Here is a 24,154-nt window from a genome sequence, read left to right as displayed (position 1 = left end):
CTCCTGGCCACCCCAGCCTTGACCTGCTGGGCTCAGGCGATTCTTCTGCCTCAGCCTTCCCAGTAGCTGGAATTACAGGCGTGCACCACCACGCCCAGCTAATTTTTCTTGATTTATTGTAGAGATGAGGTCTCACCAAGTTGCCCGGGCTGGTCTCGAACCCCTGGGCTCAGGCAGTTCTCTCTCCTCGGCCTCCCAAAGTACTGGGATTATAGGCGTGAGCCACTGCACCCAACTGAGGACAGTTACTCTTAATGTCTCCCCTAAGCGCCTCATGCTGCCATTTCTTTCTTTTTTTTTTTTGAGTTAGAGTCTCACTCTGTCCCCCAGACTGGAGTGCAGTGGCCGCTCCTGGCCACCGCAGCCTCGGCCTGCTGGGCTCCGGCGATCCTTCCGCCTCAGCCTTCCGAGTAGCTGGAATTACAGGCATGTGCCACCACGCCCGGCTGAATTTTTGATTTATTGTAGAGATGAGGTCTCGCTGCCCAGGCGGGTCTCGAACCCGCGGGCTCAGGCAATCCACTCACCTCAGCCTCCCAAAGGCGCGGGATTACAGGCTGAGCCACCAAGCCCGGCTCCATGCTGCCATTTCTGACCATTCATGAGGGCAACTGAGAGTTGTGCCTGTGGAGTTTAGGGTTCTCCTCTTGAGCCTGGGGTGGGGAAAGATGGAAGTTCCCTGGGTGGGTGGGAGGAGGCTTTCTGGGTCAGTCCCCACCAGGGAGGGAAGGTCCTTGCTCCTCCTGGCTCTCCCCACCAAGTCTCCCTCTCTGTGCCTGGGTTCCTCCATTGCTTCCTCTCCCTTCAGACGTGGACGAGTGTGAGCTCGGGGAACACAGTTGTGACAGTCACGCCTCCTGCCTCAACCTCCCCGGGAGTTTCCGCTGCAGGTGCCAGCCAGGCTGGGTGGGCGATGGCTTCACATGTCATGGTGAGTGCTTGAGGCAGGGCGTCTGGATAAAGCGGAAGAGGCGGGCTGGGGGCTCTTCGAGGGGGCATCTCGGGGGTCTGCAGAGGCCATGGGGGCGGGCTTGTAGAGTCGGCCTTCCCCTGGCCTCTGACGTACATGAGGGCCTGGCTTGGTCCGCACAGACCTGGATGAGTGTGCCAGCCAGGAGCACCGGTGCAGCCTGGGAGCTGCCTGTCTCAACTCCCCTGGCACCTACCGCTGCGTCTGTCACCAGGGCTTTTCCGGGGACGGCTTCTCCTGCGAGGGTGAGATGGGGGTGAGAGGGAGGGTGACCGAGAGGGACAGCCCTGGGCCGGGTTCACAGGCTCACTTGGTCCCTTGGCCTCCCGATACCACGCCATGTGGTGTTGGAGGCGGATGCTTGGCCCAGAAGGTGCCGTCGCGGCCACCCCTCCCTGGAGTTCCCGAGGGCTGGGACACTCCCTGGCTCCCAGCTACCATCTGCCCTCATCCCAGGGACGGGTCCTCTCCCTGCCCGGGAGCCAGCTCTCCCCTCCCACTCTGGCCTGGCCTCTTGCTTTCCACCCACATGAGGGGTCTGGGCCTCGGAGCTCCTGGCCTGGACCCCTAGGAGACCGGGTTCGAGTGACCTGGCCCCTCAGACAGGGATGAATGCACTGAGAACGGGGACGTCTGCGTCCACGGGTGGTGCCTGAACACACCCGGCGGGTACCACTGCGAGTGCCAGGTGGGCTTTGGCCCCACGGAGGACCACCGGGCCTGCCGAGGTGACCCTGCGCCCACTGGGGGGGGTGGTGGGTGTTCCAGGTGCGCCCTGGGCTGGTGGGCTGACTGGGTCCCCGCAGATGTGGACGAGTGTGTGCTCGGAAACGTCTGCGCCTCTGGGATCTGCGAGAATCTGCCTGGAACATTCTACTGCGTCTGCAGCAGCGGTTATGAGCTGGACCGAGGTGGCCACGAATGCACAGGTTGGAGGGCCGGGCTGGGTGTGGAGGGGCAAGAGACATGGCTGGCTTCCACAGGTCTTCCTCAGATTTCCTTGCTCAGGGTCTCGCTTGGCCTCCCATCTAAAGTAGCCCCCATCCCGCCCCGTACCTGTTCCCCTGTCGAAGAATTGCAGTGAATGAATGAAATTCCCCTGCACCCCAACTGCCAAAGGGTCTCCTGCCTGTAGGTGTTTTTAAATGGGCAGATGTGGCCTGGTCGTGGTGGCATGCACCTGTAGTCCCAGCTACTCGGGAGGCGGAGGCTGGGGGATTACTTGAGCCCAGGAATTCAAGGCCTCAGTGAGTGATGGTCACCATACACTCCAGCCTGAGCAATAGAGTGAGACTCTGTCTCTTAAAAAAAAAAAGTCAGATGATAACTATTTTCGGTTTTGTGGACCACACGGTCTCTGTTAGAGCAGTTCACCTCTGCCATTATAACTCTAAAGCAATCTCAATTTCAGTTATATGCAAGTGGAAACATTGTGACCCGTGTGCCAATAAAACTTTATTGACACGAACAGGTGGTGAGCCAGATTTGGCCCACAAGCTGGAGTTTGCCAACCCCAGGTTTCATAGCATTTTCTAAATATGAGTTGAGATCAGGCATGGTGACACGTACATGTAACCTCAGCACCTTGGGTGGGAGGACTGCTTTAGGCCAGGAGTTCAAGACCAGCCTGGGCAACACAGCAAGACCTCATCTCTACAAAAAAAAATTAGCCAGGCCTGGTGGCCCATGTCTGTAGTCCCAACTGCTCAGGAGGCTGAGGCAGGAAGAACACCTGAGCCCAGGAGTTCAGGGCTGCGGGGAGCTATGATTGCATCACTGCTCTCCAGCCTAGGTGACAGAGCAAGACTTCATCTGTAACAGTACAGTAATGTCATAAGTTGGGTTTTATGTGTTGGCTGCATGGAACCGAGGACATGTGGAATTTTCAAGGGGGCAAACCTCTGTCAAACAGAACAGAGCGGGGAGTGGGTAGGGCTGGACCAGGCAGAACAGACGCAGTCTGGTGCCCAGTGGCGGACCTGAGGGAGCGAGGGCTTGGCTTCCCAAGAGGATGCTGGCAGAGAGTCCTGGGGGAGGGCCCTCAGCTGAGGCTGAACTCTCCTCGCTTCAGACATCGACGAGTGTGCAGAACCAGTGAACTGCATCAATGGCCTGTGCGTCAACACTCCTGGGAGCTACCGGTGCAACTGTCCCCAGGACTTCGAGCTAAACCCCAGTGGGGTGGGCTGCGTGGGTGAGTCCATGCTCGGCTCTGGCTGGGGCTCTGGGGTCAGTGGAGTAGGCGGGGCTGTGGCCTGAGCCCCACCCAGACAGCAGTGGGTGCAGATCTGCCTGCCCCTGGCTGGGCACGGTGACTCACACCTGTAATCTAGCACTCGGGGAGCCCAAGGTGGGAGGATCGCTTGAGGCAGGAGTTTGAGACCAGCCTGGACAACATAGTGAGATCCTGTCTTGACTATATGGATTTTAAAAATTAGCGGGTGTGGTGGTGCATGACTGTGGTTCCGACAACTCAGGAGGCTGAGGTGGGAGGACCGCCTGAGCCCAGGAGGTCGAGGCTGCAGTGAGCTATAATCACGCCACTGCACTTCAACCTGGGTGACAGAGTGAGACCCTGTCTCTAAAAAATAAAAATAAAAATACCTGGGTGTGGTGGCTCACTCCTGTAATGCCAGCACTTGAGAGGTGGAGGCGAGAGGATTGCCTGATCCCAGGGGTTCGAGACCAGCCTGAGCAACTTGTTGTCTCTATAACAAATCAAGAAAAAAATTAGCTGGACGTGGTCGCACACACCTGTGTCTCCAGCTCCTTGGAAGGCTGAGGTAGAAGGATCACCTGAGCCCAGAAGGTTGAGGCTGACTTGTTAAGAGACACACACACACACACACACACACACACACACACACATACACACACACACACACAGTTTTTTTCTTGCCACTTGCTAACTGTCCCTTTCTGCCTCTTCAGACACCCGGTTTGGAAACTGTTTCCTAGACACCCATGACCGAGGTGATGGTGGCATTTCCTGCAGTGCCGAGATTGGAGTTGGTGTCACTCGCGCCTCATGCTGCTGTTCCCTGGGCCAGGCCTGGGGCACCCCCTGTGAGCTGTGCCCAACGGCCAACACCAGTGAATCCCTGTGGGCAGACAAGCACGGTAACCAGAGCTCCAGAAACCAGAAACTTCAGGGTTCCTCTCCACTCCGGGGGGACCTTAGGAGACAGGGAAACTGAGGACCAGGGAGGGCGGGGGAGAGGCTCATTCTGGGTCACTTAGTGTACTCTTGGCAGTGCATTGGCCAGGCCTCTCTCTCAGGTTGTTTTCTGCAAGTTCTTTTCTGTGTATGTGTGTTCACTCAATCACTCAGTCAGTCAACAAACATTAAGAGTTCTCTGTGTCATGTACTGGGGCCCAGGGACCCAGAGAAGAGTCACAGCCATTGCACATGGTTCCTCACCCTTAGGCCCTCAGTTTCAGTACTATATTGAACGTAGAGCTACCTTGAGGGTTTGAGGCAAAGTGATGGCTGAGAAGAAAGTTGTAGAGAGGAAGGGCATAAGGGCAGGAGTTTTGAAGGATGAGTAGGAGTTTTCCTAGCAGAGTAGGGGGAAGGGTGTACAATGCATTAGGAACAATATCTGCAAAGGCCTCAGGTATGAGATAAGGGGGTACCTGTCCACCTGTTCAGGTGTGTGCGTGTGTGACTGTCCGGAGTCTTCCTTTCGGGGGAGACTTGCCATCCCACTAGCATCTGGTTTTGGATCAGAAAGAATCATCCTCTCCCCACTCCCCTGCCACCCTAGCTACAGCCACACAACCCATCTGCTTATGTGTTGAATGTGAACATATTTACACACGTGTGCACACACACACAAATCCTGGCTTCCCAGGCCGCCCTGGGAGTGGCCAAGGTGTCTTGGTCCTGGAGGCCACAGAGATAAGGGCGTTTGGTTGACTTCCGGGCCCATTTTGGGGATCTGTCATCCCGTCTCCCCTAAGCTTTGCCCAGTGCCCTTCCCCAGCCCCCCCAAGCCCTCACAAGCCCTTTTCCCTCACAGCCGAGTACCGAACCCTGTGCCCGGGGGGCGAGGGCTTCCGGCCCAACCCCACCACTGTCATTCTGGAAGGTGAGTTCCTGGGGATCTTCCACCCATCCTTTTGGAGACCGGCTGTTGATTCCACCCTCACCTCCATCCATCCATCCATCCATGCATCCATCCATCCATCCAGAGCAATGAGGTTGGAGAAGACATTCAATCCAAAGGAGCTGTGTTATGGGTGGGGGGGAGGACTAACAGCTGAAGGGAAAGGAATTGCTTGGGGGGTGACATTCACTCAAGAGTCTGGGTCTGGCCTCCAGGGTGGACCGACCCTCCATCTACACAACAGCCCAGGGCCGGGTGTGGGTGTCCCCCGAGTCCTCTCAGGGCTTTAGCTCCCAGACTTGACTCCTCACTTCCCGGCAGACATCGACGAGTGCCAGGAGCTGCCCGGGCTGTGTCAGGGGGGTGACTGCGTCAACACCTTCGGCAGCTTCCGGTGCCAGTGCCTGCCCGGCTACCGCCTGCGTGAGGACACCCGCGTCTGTGAGGGTGAGCGTGGCCTCTCCCCAGGCCGGGATCTTCCCCCTCTCCCTGTCTCCTGCCTTACCAGCTTCACGAGGGTCAGCCTCGGGCAAGCCCTGTCACCTCTGTGCTGCCGCCGCCCCTTGTCATGACATGTTGGTGGGTCATTTCTCTCTGAGCCTTTAAGACTCTTGTGGCCGCGTGGGTGTATGCCATGGGTGGTGGCAGGGGTGCCCAGGACAGTGCCACGGCCACGGCGCCCCCTGCCACGGCTTCCTTCTCTACCATGTCTTCCTCTGGTTGGGGGAAGTTTTTGACAAGATTCTAGAGTGCCCGGGAGTTGCATTTTGTCCGTGTTTGCTAGCTCCATCATTGCTTTTGTGGAAGAATGGAGTCCTGGGGTTTCCCGTGCTGCTATTTCTGGAGATTTGACTTCTAGCTTGGGATTAGTCCACCACTTGATTTTTTCCACTAGCTAAAAATACATTTTTTTTTTTTAAAGAGACAGGGTCTTACTCTGTCACCCAGGCGCAGTGGCGCTGTCATAGGAGTGCAGCCTTGACCTCCTGGGCTCAAGTGATCCTCCCACTTCAGCCTCCTGAGTGGCCAGGACTGCAAATGTGTGCTGCCACGCCCAACCAATTTTTTAATTGTATTTTCACAATTTGCTGTGTCGCCCAGGATGTGCCACTGTGCTCAGCTAAATTTTTAATTTTATTTTTTGTAGAGTTGAGGTCTTGCTGGGGTGCCCAGGCTGGTCTTGAACTCCTGGCGTCAAGCAATCCTCTTGCCCTGGCCTCCTGATTTGCTGGGATTACAGGCATGAGCCACTGCACCCGGGTAATTTTTAAAATGTATTGTTATAGAGAACGGGGTCTTGCTGTGTTGCCCAGGCTGGTCTTGAACTCCTGGCTCAAGTGCTCCTCCCTGCCTTGGCCTCCCAAAGTGCTGAGATGACAGATGTGAGACACTGTACCTGGCTAAGAACATTATAAATAGTTTTGTATGTGATTAAAAAAAGAGTAAGCCGGGCTCGGTGGCTCAGCCTGTAATCCCGCGCCTTTGGGAGGCTATTGTGAGTGGATTGCCTGAGCCCGCGGTTTCGAGACCCGCCTGGGCAGCGAGACCTCATCTCTACAATAAATCAAAAAATCAGCCGGGCGTGGTAGCGCGCACCTGTAATTCCGGCTACTCGGAAGGCCGAGGCGGAAGGATCGCCGGAGCCCAGCAGGTCGAGGCAGGTCGGGGGCCGGGAGTGGCCACTGCACCCCAGTCCGGGCGACAGTGAGACTCCAACTCAAAAAAAAAAAAAGTCATATTTTGTGACACATACAAATGATATGAAATTCAAATTCCAGGGTTCATAAATAAAGTTTTCTTGGCATAAGGCCAGTAGCACAGTTTGTTTACATATCTTCTATGACAGCTTGCATGCTATCGTGGCAGATTGAATGATTGTGACTGACACCGCTGCTTGGCCCATGAAACCAAAACGACCTGGCCCTTCACAGAAAAAGGGTGCTACCCCCAAACCAAAGGTTTTTTGGTTTGTTTTGTTTTGTTTTATTGAGTTGGCGTCTCGCTCTGTCCTTCAGCCTGGAGTGCAACATCATGATCACAGCTCACTGGAGCCTCTACCTCCTGGGCTCAGGCAGTCCTCTTGCCTCAGACTGCTGAGTAGTTGGGACTATAGGTGTGTGCCACTATGCCCAGCTCCTTTTTTGACTTTTTTCTTATTTTTAGTTTTCTGAGTCTGAGTCTCACTCTGTCACCCAGGCTGGAGTGCAGTGTCACGCTCCTGGCCACCACAGCCTCGACCTGCTGGGCTCCGGCGATCCTTCCGCCTCAGCCTTCCAAGTAACTGGAACTACAGGCATGCGTCACCACACCCAGCTAATTTTTAAAATTTATTGTAGCGAAAAGATCTTGCCAAGTTACCCAGTCTGGCAAGTTGCCTAGCCTTATTATTATTATTGTTATTGTTAGAGAAAGGGTCCCCGTCACCCAGGCTGGAGTGCAGTGACGCAATCATAGCTTACTGCAGCCTCAACTTCCTGGGCTCAGGTGATCTTTCTGCTTCTGCCTCCCGAGTAGGTGGGATTACAGGCATGTACTCCTACACCCAGCTAATTTTGTTTTTGGAAGAGACAGGCTCTCGCTATGTTGCCTAGGCTGGTCTCCAACTCCTGGCCTCAAGCAATCCCCCTGTCTTAGCCGCCCACAGTGTAAGGATTACAGGCATGAGCCACTGTGCCCAGCCGAGATAAAGCACTCTTGAAAAAAAAAAAAGTTGATTCACAATATGATCAATACTCTAGCCCAGGTGTGGTGGCTCATACCTGTAATTCCAGCACTTTGGGAGGCTGAGGCAGGAGGACTGGTGGAGCCCAGGAGTTCAAGACCAGCCTGGGCAGCATAGTGAGACCTCATCTCTATAAAAAGTCAAAAATTGACTGGGCGTGGTGGCTCATGCCTGTAATCCTAGCACTTTGGGAGGCCGAGGTGAGAGGATTGCGTGAGACCCTGGATTCAAGACCAGCCTGGGCAACTTGGCGAGACCGCATGTCTACAATGAATCAAAAAATTAGCCGGGCATAGTGGCACTTGCCTGTAGTTCCAGCTACTCGGAAGGCTGAGGCGGAAGGATCACCTGCGCCTAGCAGGCTGAGGCTGCAGCAGCCATGAGCAATGTGCCACTGCACTCCAGCCTGGGCAACAGAGTGAGACTCTGACTCAAAAAAATTAAAATTAAAATAAATAATAATAATAATAATAATACTTCATCCGTGGGATTCTTGCTTCCTGTCACATTAGAAAGGCACGGTGGCCTCATTCTTAGTGATAGTAACATTGATTCAGGGGCTCAGAACATTTTCTTCTAATGGAAGTAAGAGTATTGCAAACTTTTTTCCCCCCACTTAATGCTACTTTGTATCTTTCCACATCACAATGACCCTTAGACTGATCCTGAAACCAGACTCACGCCCTCGGTACAGTGGCCCCCCTGGGTCTCGGGAGGGGAGTGATCCAGACGATTCCTTGACACAGCCCCCCCCCACCCCTGCAGATATTGATGAGTGCTCCACACACACGGGCATCTGTGGCCCTGGCACCTGCTACAACACTCTGGGGAACTTCACCTGCATCTGCCCTGCAGAATACCTGCAGGTCAACGGTGGCAACAGCTGCATGGGTAGGCAGTGTGATGACCCAGGGGACAGACTGTTGCAGAAGCAGCAAGTGGGTGTGGGAGGGACGGTGAGGAGCCTCCAAGCCTTGGAGGAGTACAGAGAGGCATGTTTCCGGGAGGAAGGAGTGGGAGTGCTGATATATGGCGGTAAACAAGGTTGCAGGACTCGGAAGCCTGAGGCTGCCACGAACAGTTGCCCAGGTTGCGTACTGCCTAACAAAGGCTAGAAAATGAATGGCACCCCCTAGCATGTCAAGGGAGAGACATCGAGCTAGTCATTTTCAATTAGATCCATGAAGGAGTTTCCATTTGTTTGCCTCTCTCTTCCTTTGACTCAGGAGGCTTTTACTCAAACTCATCTTCCTCACCCCCACTGCAGATATGAGGAAGAATCTTTGTTTCCGGCACTATGACGGCACATGTCACAACGAGTTGGCTTTCAATGTGACCCGGAAGATGTGCTGCTGTTCCCACAACATTGGTCAGGCCTGGAATAGACCCTGTGAGGCCTGTCCTGCCCCCGCCAGCCGTGAGTGACCCTCCCTACCTCCTTCCCAGCCCGGCCCTTCCTGGCACAATGTTTAAGGAAGCCCAGCGTACTTTGGGCTTCTAGACTAATCTGCCTTGTTCTGATGAGAATAAAGCATCAAAGTCCCCATGTAGGGAACACAGTGCTTCAGCGGGACAGGGCAGCTTCTCTCCTTTCTTCCTTTTCTTTTTTTTTTTTTTTTTGAGTTGGAGTCTCACTCTGTCGCCCAGACTGGAGTTGGAGTCTCACTCTGTCGCCCAGACTGAGCCCGGCTGCCATTTTTTAAGTGTATATTTCAGCAGCTTTGAGCGCCTCCCATGGTGGTGCCACCATCACCACCATGGTCTCCAGAACTTTCTCCTCTTCCCAAATTGAACCTCTGTCCCCAGGGAATGCTCACTCCCTGTTCCCTCTCCAGCCCCTGGCGCGCCCACCATGCTACTTTCGCCTCTATGAATCTGAGGACTTCAGGGGCCTCCTGGGCGTGGATCACACAGGGCGTGTCTTTTGTGACTGGCTGATTTCACTGAACGAGGTGTCCATCGGTGTTGTTGCCTATGTCAACACCCGCTTTATAAGTTAAACGAAGCCGAGCTCGGTGGCTCAGCCTGCAATCCCGCGCCTTTGGGAGGCTGAGGTGAGTGGATTGCCTGAGCCCGTGGGTTCGAGGCCCGCCTGGGCAGCAAGACCTCATCTCTACAATAAATCAAAAAATCAGCCGGGCGTTGTAGCGCATGCCTGTAATTCCGGCTTCTTGGAAGGCTGAGGCAGAGGGATCGCCGGAGCCCAGCAGGTCGAGGCTGTGGTGGCCGGGAGCGGCCACTGCACTCCAGTCTGGGTGACAGAGTGAGACTTCAACTCAAAAAAAAACCAAAAATTAAAAAATAAATTAAACAAGATTTTGCACAATTTAACACCTACAGGCCACATTTCTGAGGTATGCTGTTTAATTGATGAGCCCATTTTCTTTCTTTCTTTCTTTTTTTTTTTTTTGAGTTGGAGTCTCTCTCTATGGCCCAGGCTGGAGTGCAGTGGCACACTCCCAGCCACTGCAGCCTTGACCTGCCGGACTCTGGCGATCCTTCCGCCTCCGCCTTCCAAGTAGCTGGAACTAAAGGCGCGCACTACCACACCTGGCTAATTTTTTGATTTATTGTAGAGATGAGGTCTTGCCAAGTTGCCCAGGCGGGTCTAGAACCTGCAGGCTCAGGCAATCCACTTACCTCGGCCTCCTAAAGTGTGGGATTATAGGCTGAGCCACTGAGCCCGGCCCAAATGTGCGTTTTTAATTGAGAAGCACTACCCTTTCTATCCCTGTCTCTCCTTCCTCATCCTCATCTCTTTCTTGTGTGAACGGATATGTTTTGGCCACAGCAGGATTTTTGTTTAGCGTGTGCTAGTTTGTAGCTAGAATCTCTCTCCCAGGCCGTGGGCCAGGACATCTCTGAGCTCAGGGTCCCCAGAAGGGCTGCCCCTGACGGCTGAACCTCTCCGCAGACGTCGACGAGTGCAGAGAGATCCCCGCCCTCTGTGCCGGTGGCGTCTGTATCAACCGGATGGGGAGCTTCCGCTGCGAGTGTCCGGTGGGCTTCCACTACAATGGCGTCTTGCTGGCCTGTCAAGGTGCTGCCTGTCCCCTCCATCCTCAGACTCTGGGTCTGGGTGGGATGCTGGTTCCCCTTTGTGCTACCTGGGAGAGTCATTTAAACTCTGAGCCTCAGCCGGGAGGCGTGCACTTGTAGTCCCAGCTCCTTGGGAGGCTGAGGATCGTTTGAGCCCAGGAGTTGGAGGCTGCAGTGGTGGGCTATGATCGGGCCACTGCACTCCAGCCTGGGCCACAGAGCCCGACTCTCTCGCTAAAAGAGAAAAAAAAAAAGTCTCTGAGTCTCAGTTTCCCCGTTTGTGTAACAGAACTACCAGCTTTCCATGAGTTTCCTTCTTATGTTTCCTCTCTCACTCTAGTTCTGGCTACTTCTGGAGAGACCACCAGCTCCGAAGCAGGAGCCTGGGTTTAGGGTCTGATCCTTCAGGGTGGGTTTCCTTCACCCCCACCCTGTTGGCTCTTTCCACCCAGATGTGGACGAATGTGGTGGCGGGAAGACTCCCTGCCAGCAGCACGCCAACTGCCTCAACATTCCCGGCAGCTACCACTGCGAATGTGCCCGCGGTTACAAGCTGTTGCCAGGCGGGGCCTGTGTGGGTGAGCAGGGAGAGGGGCGAGGAGCCAGGGACTTGGACAGGACGTGTCTCTGTGCGGTCTCCTTATCTTTACCATGAGAGGGGCGAGGGGTGAGGGGGCGGATTGAGGGTGCCTGTCCAGGTGCAGTGGCTCACGCCCGTGATCCCAGCACTTTGGGAGGCCCAGGTGGGAGGATCACTTGAGGTTCAGGAATTCGAGACCAGCCTGAGCAGACGCCACCAGCACAGATGGCAGGAATCTCTCTTCACTCGAGGACGTCTATGGGGAGCATCAGCCATCAGGGGCAGCCGTTCTGGGAACCCTGAACTCAGAGACACCCCACCCTGCAGCCTGGGAGAGATGTTCTAGCCACATTTCTAAACGTTTTTTAAAAATTAGGGCCTGGCGTGATGGCTCATGCCTATCATCCCAGCACTTTGGGAGGCCGAGATGAGGGGATTTGCCTGAGCCCACGGGTTAAAGACCAGCCTGGGCAACTTGGCGAGAATTCTTCTCTACAATAAATCAAAAAATTAGCCAGGCATGATAGCACATGCCTGTAGTTCCAGCTACTTGGAAGGCTGAGGCAGAAGGATCACCTGAGCCTAGCAGGTTGAGGCTGCAATAGCTGTGAGCGTGCCAGTGTACTCCAGCCTGGACAACAGAATAAGACTCTGACTCAAAAAAAAAAAAAACTTTAGCCAGCCATGTTGGTGTGAACCTATCGTCTCAGCTACCCGGAAGGCTGAGGCGGGAGGATCACCAGATCCCAGGAGTTCGAGGCTACAGTGAGCTGTGATCATGCCACTGCACTCCAGCCTGGGCCACAGAGCAAGACCCTGTCTCTAAAACTGAAAAAGTAAGGCAGTTATACGAGCGAGATGGGATGTGAAGGAGAGAGGGCCAAGCCTGATGCTGAGAGCCCGAGGGAGCTTGAGGAGGCCTTCGAGGCCAGCCATGCTGCCTCCATTGCAGTGTGGGAGAGCTCAGGTAGACCCTGGGGGGCGGGGCCCAGGGACACAGTGCTGCCTGCACCCCCAGGACGGAACAAGTGTCAGGAGATCCCGAAAGTCTGTAGCCATGGCGACTGCGTGGACACGGAGGGCAGCTACGTGTGCCTGTGTCACCAGGGCTTCCGGGCCTCAGTGGACCAGACCCTGTGTCTGGGTGAGAGTCCCTCTTCCTCCCTCTTCCCGTCCCCCGCCCCCAGGCCAAGTGACCCCTGGTAAGAGGATGCTTCTGCCCATCCTAGCTCACTGATGGGTTTGAGCCCTGATGTTAAGATCTTGGGTAAATTACTTAACCTGCTTTTCTGTGCCTTGGTTTCCCCTTTGGCGAATGGGGGTGATAAATAGTACCAGGGATACTTCCCAGCCCTCACCCCCCAGGGGTCACTTGCCAGCCCCCCGGGCAGGGCTAGGAACAGGGGAGGTGGGCTGGGTCCAGCCGGCAGTGTCCTGGGTGAGCTGAGCGGGACCTTTGGGGCTGTGATCTGGCAGATATTGACGAGTGTGATCAGCAGCCATGTGGAAACGGGACCTGTAAGAACGTTGTCGGCTCCTACGACTGCCTCTGCTTCCCTGGCTTTGTGGCAGCGTACAACGGGGATTGCATGGGTGAGCTGGCTGGTTGGTGGGCGGGTCTCAGCGTTCCTCACTGAAAAGTGGATCTGTGGCTCGAGGGCACCACTCTGAAATGCAGGCTCTAGACCCAGGGACCTCTATGGAAAAACAACCCCAGGGGCTGGAGTTTTCTCTGACAGTGACTCAACCACGAGGTTCTCCACACCCCCTCAATTGCCAGGTGGCAGCCAGAGGACTTTCAGGGGTCATTAGAGCTATGCTGAGGTTGACGGGAAGTAGATGGAGGACCCAGAAAGGGAGGCAAATAGTCCAAGCAAGACCTGGATGGTGTGGCACTAGCCCAGTTAGTACACTGACTAAAAGCGTAGACTCTCTGGTTGGGTGGCATGAGTTCAAATTCCACCTATCAACTGTGTGACCCTAGGCAAGTTATTAACCTCTCTGAACCTTAGTTTTCTCACCTGTGGAAAGGGGATGATTAGTAGTACCTATCAGACCAAATAGACTTCTCTGCAGAGAATATTACCAGCGATAGAGACAAGCAGACCAAGTAGCTTCTCTGCAAGGAATATTACCAGAAATGGAGACATTATTTATTGAGCAGAGGGTCCATTCTTGAGAACTGCATAATCAAAGTGCATAGTCGGAACTTCAAAATATATGAAGTAAAAATGGACAGAACTGGAAAAGAAATAGACAAATCCACAATTACAGTTGGCAGCTTCAACATGCCTCCTTCAGTAATAGAACAAGTAGACTGAAAACCAGTAAGGTTATAGTAGACTAAACAACAATATCAACCACTTTGGCCCTGGATCCTAGAGCACATTCTTCTCTCCCATCCAAGTACTTATCAGGCCTGACCCTGCTTAGCTTCTAAGATCAGACGAGATCAGGCGTGTTCAGGGTGGTATGGCCATAGACAAACACATTCTTCTCAAGTGCATATGGATAATCACCAAGGAAGATTGTATTCTGGACCATATAACAAATCTTAACAAATTTAGAAGAATTGAAGTAGCACAAAGTATGTTCTCAGAACATAAGGGAGTGAATCTAGAAATCAATTCCAGAGGGATGCCCAGAAAGTCCCCAGAGTTTTAGAAATTAAACAACATACTCTTAAATTACCCCATAGGTTAAAGAAGAAGTCATAAGGGAAGTAGAAAATATTTTGAAGTAAATGAAAAGCATAGTATATGGAACTGTGTGAGATGCAGCTAAGGGGGAACTTAGAGGCAAATTCATAGCATCAAATGGTTATGTTAGAAAATATCAGTATCTACCTCATAGAATAATTGGAAGATTACATGAATGCTCAATCAGTCGAAGCCATTGCCATCGACCCAATGTATTAATAGCTGTAGACAGAAGTACAAGGAAGGCTCAATCCCCTCACCTCCCCATCTCCCCTCTGCAGACATTGATGAGTGTACTACTTTGGTGGGCCAAGTGTGCCGTTTTGGCCAGTGCCTCAACACAGTTGGCTCCTTCCACTGTCTCTGCCAGGATGGCTTTCATCTCACAGCCGATAGGAAGAATTGTGTGGGTGAGTCTCCCTACAGTGCTGGCAGTCGTCTCAGCCAGCTCCTGATCCATGTGTCCCTGCAGTTGGTACTTCTGATACCCGTGCATTTATTTTAAGATATTAAAAAAAAACCAAAACAACACTAGCACATCCCACCCACATTTTTGAGGGGTTTATGTTTAGGGTGAGGCTGTCTTAAAAAATGCAAGATTTCTAACTGGGCATGGTGGCTCATGCCTGTAATCCCAGCACTTTGGGAGGCCAAGGCGAGAGGATTGCCCAAGTCCACAGGTTTGAGACCAACCTGGGCAACTTGGCAAGACCTCATCTCTACAATAAATAAATAAATAAATAGATAATTAGATAGCTGGGCATGGTGGCACACTCCTGTAGTTCCAGCTTCTTGGAAGGCTGAAGCGGAAGGATCACCTGAGCCCAGTAGGTCGAGGCTGTGGTGGACATTGTACTCCAGCCTGGATGACAGAGTGAGACTCTGACTAAAAAAAAAAAAGAAGAAGAAGAAAAAAATGTAAGATTTATAAAATAGGAAAAAGAGAAATTATATACTGAAGAAGTAGTTAGAAATGCTAAGTGAATACCACAAAAAACATGGAGGACATTTGCAAGTGACACCAGATTAGGAATCTTCCTCCCTGTCCCCTCCATGCCATGGATACCATCTGGCTTTGCCTATGACCCCACCAGAACCAGATAATCCTTCCCCAGCTGTCCTTGTGGTTCTGAGTCTCAGCCTTTCCCCTGGAGCCAGAACTGCCACTGGGAGAGGTTGTCCTGGAGCCCTGGGCCATCACACAGTGACTGCAGGTATTGGTCCTGATCCCAGGTGAGGCCCTGTCTCCTGGCTGGTGCTGGGACCCTTCTTCCTCCTCTCCACAGACACCAATGAGTGTCTCAGCCTTGCGGGAACCTGCCTGCCCGGCACTTGTCAGAACCTCGAGGGCTCCTTCCGCTGCCTCTGCCCCCCTGGCTTCCAAGTGCAGAGTGACCACTGCATTGGTGAGTGTCCAGCCCCACCTCCCAGCTCTGGATCTAGGGAGGTGCCTCTGGGCCTCTATTTCTCCATCTGTGAAGTGGGAATCCCAGTTGGGTTTGTGGTGAGGGCAGAGATGCATTTAACACAGCACCATGCGTGGTTGGTCATTGTCACTATGATGATTTCTGGACTCCAGCTCAGGGCCTTCTCTGGGGCCCACAGGTGTCCTTGTGGATTCTACAAAATTGGACGTGGATACAGGGTCCCACTGGACCTCAGAGCACCTCAATGCAGAATTCCTCACTCACCAATGAGTGGTTGAGGACCCGGCTGACCATAGGGGTGACTTTGTGCAATCTGGGCTAACCTAGACCAGTCTTTTCTGGTCTCCCTTAATCCACCTGGACGAGCCTTGTTCATTGTGGTCTCACCTGGACCAGTCTGACCTGAGCTGATGAGCTAGCCTCCTGCAGTCTTGGGCCAACCTCAACTAGTCCGGCCTGACCACCTCTGATCTAGTCTTCCCTACAGGCTGGCCTTGTGTAATCTGGGCTAACCTGGACCAGCGTAGCCTGGCCTCTTCTGGTCTGTGCTGTCCGGGCTAGCCTAGGATGATGTGTCCATGTGCCATCCAGTGTAGGCTCAATGTATCCAGTCTCAGTTAGCTTTGTGCAATTTTAATGTCTAACAATGAACGTCCCCGACACCTTCCAGGAAAGACCCACACACACGCACCTGCCTTGTGCTACCCTCAAGGCACCCTCCTCCCAGCTGAGTCCTCGCCCTGGTGACAGTCCTTACACCCCACCCAGCTTGTGTCCCTGCCCCTCCAGATATCAACGAGTGTTCAGAGGAGCCCAACCTCTGCCTCTTTGGCACCTGTGTCAACAGCCCTGGGAGCTTCCAGTGCCTCTGCCCTCCTGGCTTTGTCCTCTCTGACAATGGGCACCGTTGCCTTGGTGAGTCTGGAGCCCAGGGGAGCACATAGAGTTTAGGGGAGAGGTGAGAAGTGGGACAGGGCAGGGTCAGATCACCCAGAAAAGAGGGCAGTGGTTTCTTGTATGACCCTCCAGGGGCTCTGGCCACGCAAACGTGTTTTTCCTGAATTAGTGGAACCAGAGAGGTCATGTCTACAGAGGGCTAACCTGGTTCCTTCTAGGCTAGCCTGAGTGTCCTTGGTTTAGGTTGTCCTATATGGGCCATGGTTTCCCTCACTGGGCTGCTTTAGTCTGTTCTGAGTTAGCTTACGCCACTCTGGGCTGGCTTCATCTCAGCTGGGCTAGCCTTGTCTATTGTGAGCTAGCCTCACTCAACTGGAGCCAGCCTCTACTCTCACAGGGTAGGGGCCATAAGGGTTGACAGTGGAGCCTGCAGTTCAGCTCAGCCAATATTTGCTGTTCTGGGGGGCCAGGACCCCAGCCTGCCCATGAGGACATCGGATGGGATACCAGGGCTGAGGACCGGGGGCTTGGGGTCTGAATTTCAGGGTCTTCTGCTTCTCTGGAATCCAGTCACTTTGCTTCTCTAGGAAAGGGCTTCTGATCCAAGAATAGCCAGTGGCTGAGTTTGACCCTTTCTTCCTGGCACAGGGACACCCACAGGGTTAAGTGGGATGGGACATTTCCTGAAGGGATTCCCAGCTGTCCATCCAAAGCCTCAGGGCAGATCCTTATTGGCTCAGAGTGGGTCACATGTCCATCCTTGAACCAATCACCACAGCCAGGGACATGGTGTGTTCTGATTGGCCGTGGGTAGGGTCAGCACCACGCCTTCACCAGGACTGGGCTAGGGTTGCTGAAGGGGTAAGTGGGCACTGCCCATGGCCCTTAATCAAGGTAACAGAGCCTGCCACCCCACAGACACACGGCAGAGTTTCTGCTTCACTCGTTTCGAGGCCGGGAAGTGCTCGGTGCCCAAAGCTGTCAACACCACCAAGACCCGGTGCTGCTGTAGCAAGAGACCTGGCGAGGGCTGGGGTGACCCCTGTGAGCTGTGTCCTCGGGAGGGCAGTGGTGAGCACCCTGCCCCATCCAGGCCGCCCTCCATCATGCGCTTTCTGGGGGTGACGCCCGGCCCCTGACTCCGGCTCCCCTTCCCCTCTGTGTCCAGCTGCCTTTCAGGAACTCTGCCCTTTTGGCCACGGGGCCATCCCAGGCCTGGATGACTCCCGAGAAGGTGAGCTCCTCACCCACATGCTAAGAGCCCCTCCTGGGCCGCCCAGTCCCATCTCGGTGTTGCCTGGGTCCCCAAGTCTCAGGTTCCCGCTGAGACCCAGGGGTGGCCCCGGACCCGGCCAGGATGGACCCTGGGCTCTTGTGCCCCCGGGGGCCCTGCGTGTGGCCGGGGTGCTGTGTCTGCAACGCCTGCCACCCGCAGACGTGAATGAGTGTGCAGAGAACCCCGGCGTCTGCACCAATGGCCTTTGCGTCAACACCGATGGCTCCTTCCGCTGTGAGTGTCCCTTTGGCTACAGCCTGGACTTCACCGGCGTCAGCTGTGTGGGTGAGTGGCCAGCCCCACCCGACCTGACCCAGGAAGAAAAGGAGCGGGGCGGGGCGGGAAAGACACGCTGAGTCAGGGGCCTGGCCTCTTCCACTGTCTCTCCCGTCTACTCAGTTCCTCCCTCGCCCTCCACCACCCACTCACTCATTCACTTGCCCATTCGTTCACTTATTCATTTGCTTCCTCACTCATTCATTTACTCACTTATTCTTTTACTCATTTGCTCCCTTGTTTTTTTTTGTTTTTGAGTTGGAGTCTCAGTCTGTCGCCCAGACTGGAGTGCAGTGGCTGCTCCCGGCCACCGCAGCCTCCACCTGCTGGGCTCCGGCGGTCCTTCTGCTCAGCCTTCCAAGGAGCTGGAACTACAGGCATGCGCTGCCACGCCCGGCTGATTTTTTGATTTATTGTAGAGATGAGGTCTCGCCAAGTAGCCCAAGCGGGTCTCGAACCCGTGGGTTCAGGCCATCCACTCACCTCATCCTCCCAAAGCGCGGAGTTACAGGCTGAGCCACCCGAGCCTGGTTACTCCCTTGTTACTCATTCATTCATGTATTTATCGTTTTATTTTTTAGAAGTAAGACTTTGCTGTGTTGCCCAGACTGTTGTTGACCTCCTCAACTTAACTGATCCTTCCACCTGTGTTTCACTTATTCATTGAATCACTCATTTGTTCACCCCTTTGCTGACTCTCATGCGTTTAGCTGCTTGTTCATTCATTCATTCACTGAACACTCAACGTGCATTGACCCATGCCCCCCCCGTCACCAGCCTCAGGGGGCATCAAATATGACCCCATTCAGTCTGTGGTGGTCAACAGGGAGGAAGACAGGATGACACTGAGGACAGAGGACTCTGTGGGCACTGACCACCCCCTTGCTCCACCCAGACACAGACGAGTGCTCCGTCGGGCACCCTTGTGGGGCAGGCACGTGCACCAATGTCCTCGGAGGCTTCGAATGTGCCTGCGCGGACGGCTTTGAGCCCGGCCCCATGATGACCTGCGAGGGTATGACCTTGCCTGCCTGGGACTGGGGCTGCGTGACAGATGCCTGGGGGAAGGCGTAGGGGTCCCACGGGCAGACTCAGCCCAGCCAGCGGCTCCCCTCCCCTCCCCAGACATTGACGAGTGCTCCCTGAATCCTCTGCTCTGCGCCTTCCGCTGCCTCAACACCGAGGGTTCCTTCCTGTGTACCTGCCCGGCCGGTTACGCTCTGCGGGACGATGGGGCCACATGCCAAGGTGGGCCCTGCACCAGCAGGGATGGGCAGAGCTCCGGGGCACCCACCCCCCAGTCCTGGTCCCGAGACTTCCCACTGTGTGTCAGTAACATCCTGGGCCCTGGAGTCAAAAAACAGACCTAGGTGCAATCTCAGCTCTTCCACTTCACATCCTGAAAATGGAGACACGAGAGCCTGTGTCTCCGAGGGTGGGAGTGAGCAACCAGAGAGAGAGTGCAGAGGCCTCTCTCGTGTGGTGGCTTACGCCTGGAATCCCAGCACTTTGGGAGGCAGGAGGATCGCTTGAGGCCAGGAGTTCAAGACTGGCCTGACCAACATAGTGAGACCCTGCCCCTACAAAAAATTTAGAAATTACCTGGGGATGGTAATGCATGCCTGTGGTCCCAGCTACTCGGGAGGCTGAGGTAGGAAGATCAGTTGAGACCAGGAGTTCGAGGCTGCAGTGAGCTGTGATCATGCCACTGCACTGTGGCCTGGGCAGTAAAGAGAGAGACAAGTCTCTCTCTCAATAAAAGTGAAGGAAAGTGGTACCAGCATCTTCTTGGGTCCAGAGTCTAACAGTAGGCATTGGACCTGCCCTGAGTGGGGTAAGGACAGTGAAGACAGCAGTTGTACCGTCTACCTTTTTATTGTCACAATGGGAGTGGGGGGTGAAGGCTCCTGACATCGAGTGGCCTGGATGTTGCTTAGTGTCCTACGATGTACACAGAACAGCCCTGACCACACAGGACTTCCCTGTCCCAGATGTCCATAGGGCCAAGGACTGGGCTGGGACTCGGGCCTTCCAGAATTGTTTCAGGGTCAGTGTCCCAGGGGCCACGGTGGAAGCCCGACAGAGCCACAGACCCTGACATGGGCAGGGGAGGCAAGGTTTGGGGTCCACTTCCGGATTCCCTTGGCTTCTTGGAGGCTGAGGCTGGATGGGGCTTGGGGGGGTCCCCTCCTGGGAGGGACGGGCGCCTGGCAGGACTGCAGGGACCTGCCTCTGGTCCCATCTCAGGTGATGGAGGGTGGGGTCCAGGCCCCTGCAGCCTGGGACCGGGCCACGGGGCACCGGGGCCATTGGCCTTGACCGACATCTGTCCCTGGTCATCCCAAGATGTGGACGAGTGTGCAGAGGGCCTGCAGGACTGTCATGCCCGAGGCCTGCTGTGCAAGAACATCATCGGCACCTTTGCGTGTACCTGTCCCCCAGGCATGCTGCCCCAGCCCGGCTCCGGGGAGGGCTGCACAGGTAGGCGGGTACGGGGGCTTCCGGGGTATCAGGGAGAGGCTGAAACGAGAGGGCTCAGGCAGGTCCAAGGGGGACCTCTGGGGCCGTGGAGGAGGCTGGCTCGGAGGCTAGCCTGCCCCGTCCCTCCCACCTCAGATGACAACGAATGCCGCGCCCAGCCCGACCTGTGCGCCCATGGCCGCTGTGTCAACACCGTGGGCAGCTTCCGGTGCGACTGTGACCAGGGCTTCCAGCCCAGCCTCACCCTCACCACGTGCCACGGTGAGTCTAGCCAGGCACAAGTGTGGTGGGTGAAGCCACCCACCGTGTGGCACTGCTGCCTGTTCCTCCAGCTGCCTGGGAGCTCTGGAGGCGGCTGGGGGTTGCTGTGCTGATCAGGACACACATGTCCACTGCACGCCCCGCGCCTCCTTCCTGTCCCTTCAGTTAAAGGCTGTAGGAACCTGGGATGCCTCCTCCCTGACCCGCCCCCGTGACTCCTCTCACCCTGGAGGTGCCACAGCCATGGGAACGGGCCCTCCCCGGGTTTCCCACTTTCTGGGAGCAGACCCCATGGATGGCCCACTCGTGCTGTCCAGCATGTGTACCGAGCTCCCTCCTGGACACCCCTTCCCCCAGCCTCCCCCGAAGAGAGCTGGCCCCAAAGCAAGCTCAGGTTCTTTGTCCCCAAGCCGTCATCCCAGAATGACCCAGAGTCTCCCTCCCATTCTCCACAGACATCCGGCGGGGACCCTGCTTCTCCGAGGCGCTGCAGGCCGCGTGCCAGGCTCCGTCCAGGAGCGACGAGGCCGTCACCAGGGCTGAGTGCTGCTGCGGGGGTGGCCGGAGCTGGGGGCCCCACTGCGAGCTGTGTCCCTTGCCCGGCACCTCCACCTACAGGAAGCTGTGTCCCCATGGCTCGGGCTACACCGCCGAGGGCCGAGGTGGGTGTCCCTGGCCCAGGGAGTTCCCAAAAGCCAAGGCAGGGGGGGAGCTTGCTTGAGGTGGTGTGTCTGCATTTCAGCTGGTGCTAGAGTGTGTTGTGTGCGCCTCTGCGTGTGTGTGTCTGTGTGTCTTTGTGCTGGCAGGGGTGTGAACCGATTCTTGGCGGTTCCGGGGAGCAGGTGCGTGAACCAGTGTGTGTTGTGTGTTCTTTGTGTGTGTGGGTGCATTGAGGAACTTGTGGGGGCTGTGTGTGTGTGTGTGTGTGTGTGTGTGCGTGCTCGCAGGGCAGGCAGTCCCTGCCACCCATCTGTGGGCTAGAAGGATGGCCTGTGTGTTTTGGACTCCAGTGGGTACCCAAGTGTGTGAGTGTGAGTGTGTCTGTGCATGAGCAAGTATCTCATCGTGCGAGTCACCAAGGGTGAGACGGGTCATCCCAAGTGACCAGCAGTGACAGAGGCTGGGGGAGGAAGTGCCTATCCATGGGTGTGTCTGGGGGGACACGGGAGACCCTGAGAGGAAGTGCGTGTCCCTGCAGGAGCATCTGAGTGTGTGACAGGTGTGGGGTGTTGTATGGCCTTGTCTGTCCCTGTCCTGTGTGTGGGCACCCCAGCAGGCGTCCCCTCCCCTGGGGCATGTCCTGCTTGTAGCCCGAGGGGGGCGGGGCAGGGGAGGCTAGGTTCGCCTCTGGGGGAGCAGCCCTGGGCAGGAGGAAGGCGGTGTACCCCAGTGGCCCCCAGCAGCCAGGCTGCCAGCCCCAGCCATGCTTGTCCCCAGATGTGGATGAATGCCACATGCTCACTCACCTGTGCCCCCACGGAGAGTGCATCAACAGCCTCGGCTCCTTCCACTGCCTCTGCCAAGCCGGGTACATGCCAGACGCTACTGCCACCACCTGCATGGGTGAGCCCCAGGCCCCTGCACCCCACAGCCCTGGCCCAGTCCAGCCCTTCCACTTGGGCCCTGACCCCAGCTTCCCTGGGGCCTTCTGGTTTGCCATGTTTGCTTTTCATTGACCAGGCGGTACCCACGCCTGGAAGAAAACTGAGAACACCAGAGACCAGAAGCAAAGCAGTCTTTCCTTCCCCCACCCTGATCCCCACCCCCACCACTTGTGTGAGCTGCTTTTCTGCTATCCTTTCCTGTTATTTTGTGTGTCCTCAGATTTTTGGTTACGTCACACAGCAGGTATTTATCTAAGTCACGGGGCGGCAAACCCAACCCGAGGGCCGAATCTGGCCCTCCATTTGTCTTTGTCAGTAAAGTTTTATTGGCACACAGCCATGTCTATACACTCACCCTCAGTGGCTGCTTTCCTGATACAAAGACCATGTGAAGTAGTTATGGTTGACATGCTGGGGCCTGCCACACCACACACATTTACTCTCTGGCTTTTTCCAGAACAAGTACTAAGGCCTGTGTAAACCCACAGATCCTGGGTGGAGCCCCTGAGGCACCCAGGAATGTCTGCCTGACCCCCCCTGCACCCCTAGATGTGGACGAATGCAGCCAGGACCCCAAGCCGTGTGCCTCCCTCTGCAAGAACACAGAGGGCAGCTTCCTGTGCGGTTGTCCCCGCGGTTACCTGCTGGAGAAAGACGGCTGGACCTGCAAAGGTGACGTCCTTCCCGCCCCCCACTTCTTGTCATCCCTGCGCCCCACCAGAGATGCCCCAGGCACGTCTCCTGTAGTCTTACCACCCTCTGCCCGCATGGAGTCAAGCACCATGTCTGGTGTCTTTCTCCTGCCACCCCTCTGCCCCTGGGAAACCCTCCCAGCCCTGCCAGGCCCCACCCTGAGCCTGCTGGGACTGTCTATGCCACAGACCTCGACGAATGCGCCTCCAGGCAGCACAACTGCCAGTTCCTCTGTGTCAACACCGTGGGTGCCTTTGCCTGCCGCTGTCCTCCCGGCTTCACCCAGCGCCACCAGGATTGCTTTGGTAAGTGCCTCCCCCTCCTCCTCCCCCGGCAGGCAGTGGTCGCCTCCCTGGCATGGTGCTGTTCTTCACTCTTTTGCTCGCCAGAGACGTCACGCGCCTGGTATATGCCAGGCGTGGGGCCGTGGGGGTGGCAGAACAGAGGGTCCTTATGTCCTCAGGCCTCACAGCCTAGTGGCATCTATAACATCCTTCCTTGCCCATGGGAGCTGGACCTTGGCCCTGAACCTCTCACCTTGCTCCTGACCGGTCCCTGCTGGGTCTCCCTCTTTGGGCCTCCCCAGAGTGCTCCCAAAACGCCAGGGGCTCTCATAGGGAAGTGGGTTCAGAAGTCAAAGCCAAAGCCACGATGGCGTCTGCTGCTGCCATGGCTTCTTATTGTCTTGTGGCCCCAAGAGAACCCAGGGGGCTGAGCCCAGCCACGGGTGGCCCTATTCAGGCTCCCACTAATCCACGTAGGCAGCACCTACTATATACCGGGCCAAAGGGTGGTAAACTCCAGTCTGCAGGTCAAACCCGGCCCCCTGTTTGCTTTTGTTAATAAAGTTTTATTGTCACACAGCCATGCCTACTTGCTTATCTATCATCCGTGGCTGCTTTTGCACTACAATAGCAAGGCGGAGTTTTGCCACAGAGACGTTCAGAAACAGGAAGCTTGCCAAGCCCTGTTATAAGTGCTGGGGTAAAACAATGAACACGAGAGACAAAGCTTGCTACCGTCATGGACGCCCCTTGCAGCAGGGAATCTGACTAGTAACAGACAGAACGATAAGTTAACACAGCCAGGCATGTAATCCCAGCACTCTGGGAGACTGAGG

General features: G+C 55.5%; 1 protein-coding gene across 1 annotated transcript in view; it reads left to right on the top strand.

Annotated features, from left to right (window-relative positions):
* Window positions 1-24,154, top strand: part of FBN3 (fibrillin 3) — a gene marked incomplete at its 5' end in the record, with an annotated part of 49,335 nt that overhangs the window by 14,924 nt on the left and 10,257 nt on the right. The window contains 28 exons of the mRNA XM_008050219.1: window positions 809-931; window positions 1,093-1,215; window positions 1,573-1,698; window positions 1,777-1,899; window positions 3,042-3,164; window positions 3,902-4,063; window positions 4,993-5,061; window positions 5,401-5,526; window positions 8,567-8,692; window positions 9,069-9,218; window positions 10,716-10,841; window positions 11,293-11,418; window positions 12,439-12,564; window positions 12,897-13,013; window positions 14,401-14,529; window positions 15,406-15,525; window positions 16,336-16,461; window positions 17,362-17,514; window positions 17,612-17,677; window positions 17,879-18,004; window positions 18,891-19,010; window positions 19,121-19,243; window positions 20,342-20,476; window positions 20,612-20,737; window positions 21,193-21,399; window positions 22,175-22,300; window positions 22,891-23,013; window positions 23,223-23,339. Of these exons, the coding sequence (XP_008048410.1) occupies window positions 809-931; window positions 1,093-1,215; window positions 1,573-1,698; window positions 1,777-1,899; window positions 3,042-3,164; window positions 3,902-4,063; window positions 4,993-5,061; window positions 5,401-5,526; window positions 8,567-8,692; window positions 9,069-9,218; window positions 10,716-10,841; window positions 11,293-11,418; window positions 12,439-12,564; window positions 12,897-13,013; window positions 14,401-14,529; window positions 15,406-15,525; window positions 16,336-16,461; window positions 17,362-17,514; window positions 17,612-17,677; window positions 17,879-18,004; window positions 18,891-19,010; window positions 19,121-19,243; window positions 20,342-20,476; window positions 20,612-20,737; window positions 21,193-21,399; window positions 22,175-22,300; window positions 22,891-23,013; window positions 23,223-23,339 (3,543 nt within the window). The remainder of the gene's footprint in view (window positions 1-808; window positions 932-1,092; window positions 1,216-1,572; window positions 1,699-1,776; window positions 1,900-3,041; window positions 3,165-3,901; window positions 4,064-4,992; window positions 5,062-5,400; window positions 5,527-8,566; window positions 8,693-9,068; window positions 9,219-10,715; window positions 10,842-11,292; window positions 11,419-12,438; window positions 12,565-12,896; window positions 13,014-14,400; window positions 14,530-15,405; window positions 15,526-16,335; window positions 16,462-17,361; window positions 17,515-17,611; window positions 17,678-17,878; window positions 18,005-18,890; window positions 19,011-19,120; window positions 19,244-20,341; window positions 20,477-20,611; window positions 20,738-21,192; window positions 21,400-22,174; window positions 22,301-22,890; window positions 23,014-23,222; window positions 23,340-24,154) is intronic.

Source organism: Carlito syrichta, unplaced genomic scaffold, assembly GCF_000164805.1.
Source record: "Carlito syrichta isolate Samal-C Ts95f unplaced genomic scaffold, Tarsius_syrichta-2.0.1 Scaffold143274, whole genome shotgun sequence".
In the NCBI taxonomy this organism is placed as follows: Eukaryota; Metazoa; Chordata; class Mammalia; order Primates; family Tarsiidae; genus Carlito; species Carlito syrichta.
Note: the sequence above shows the minus strand (reverse complement) of the source record. Positions and strands in the feature narration are given on the sequence as shown.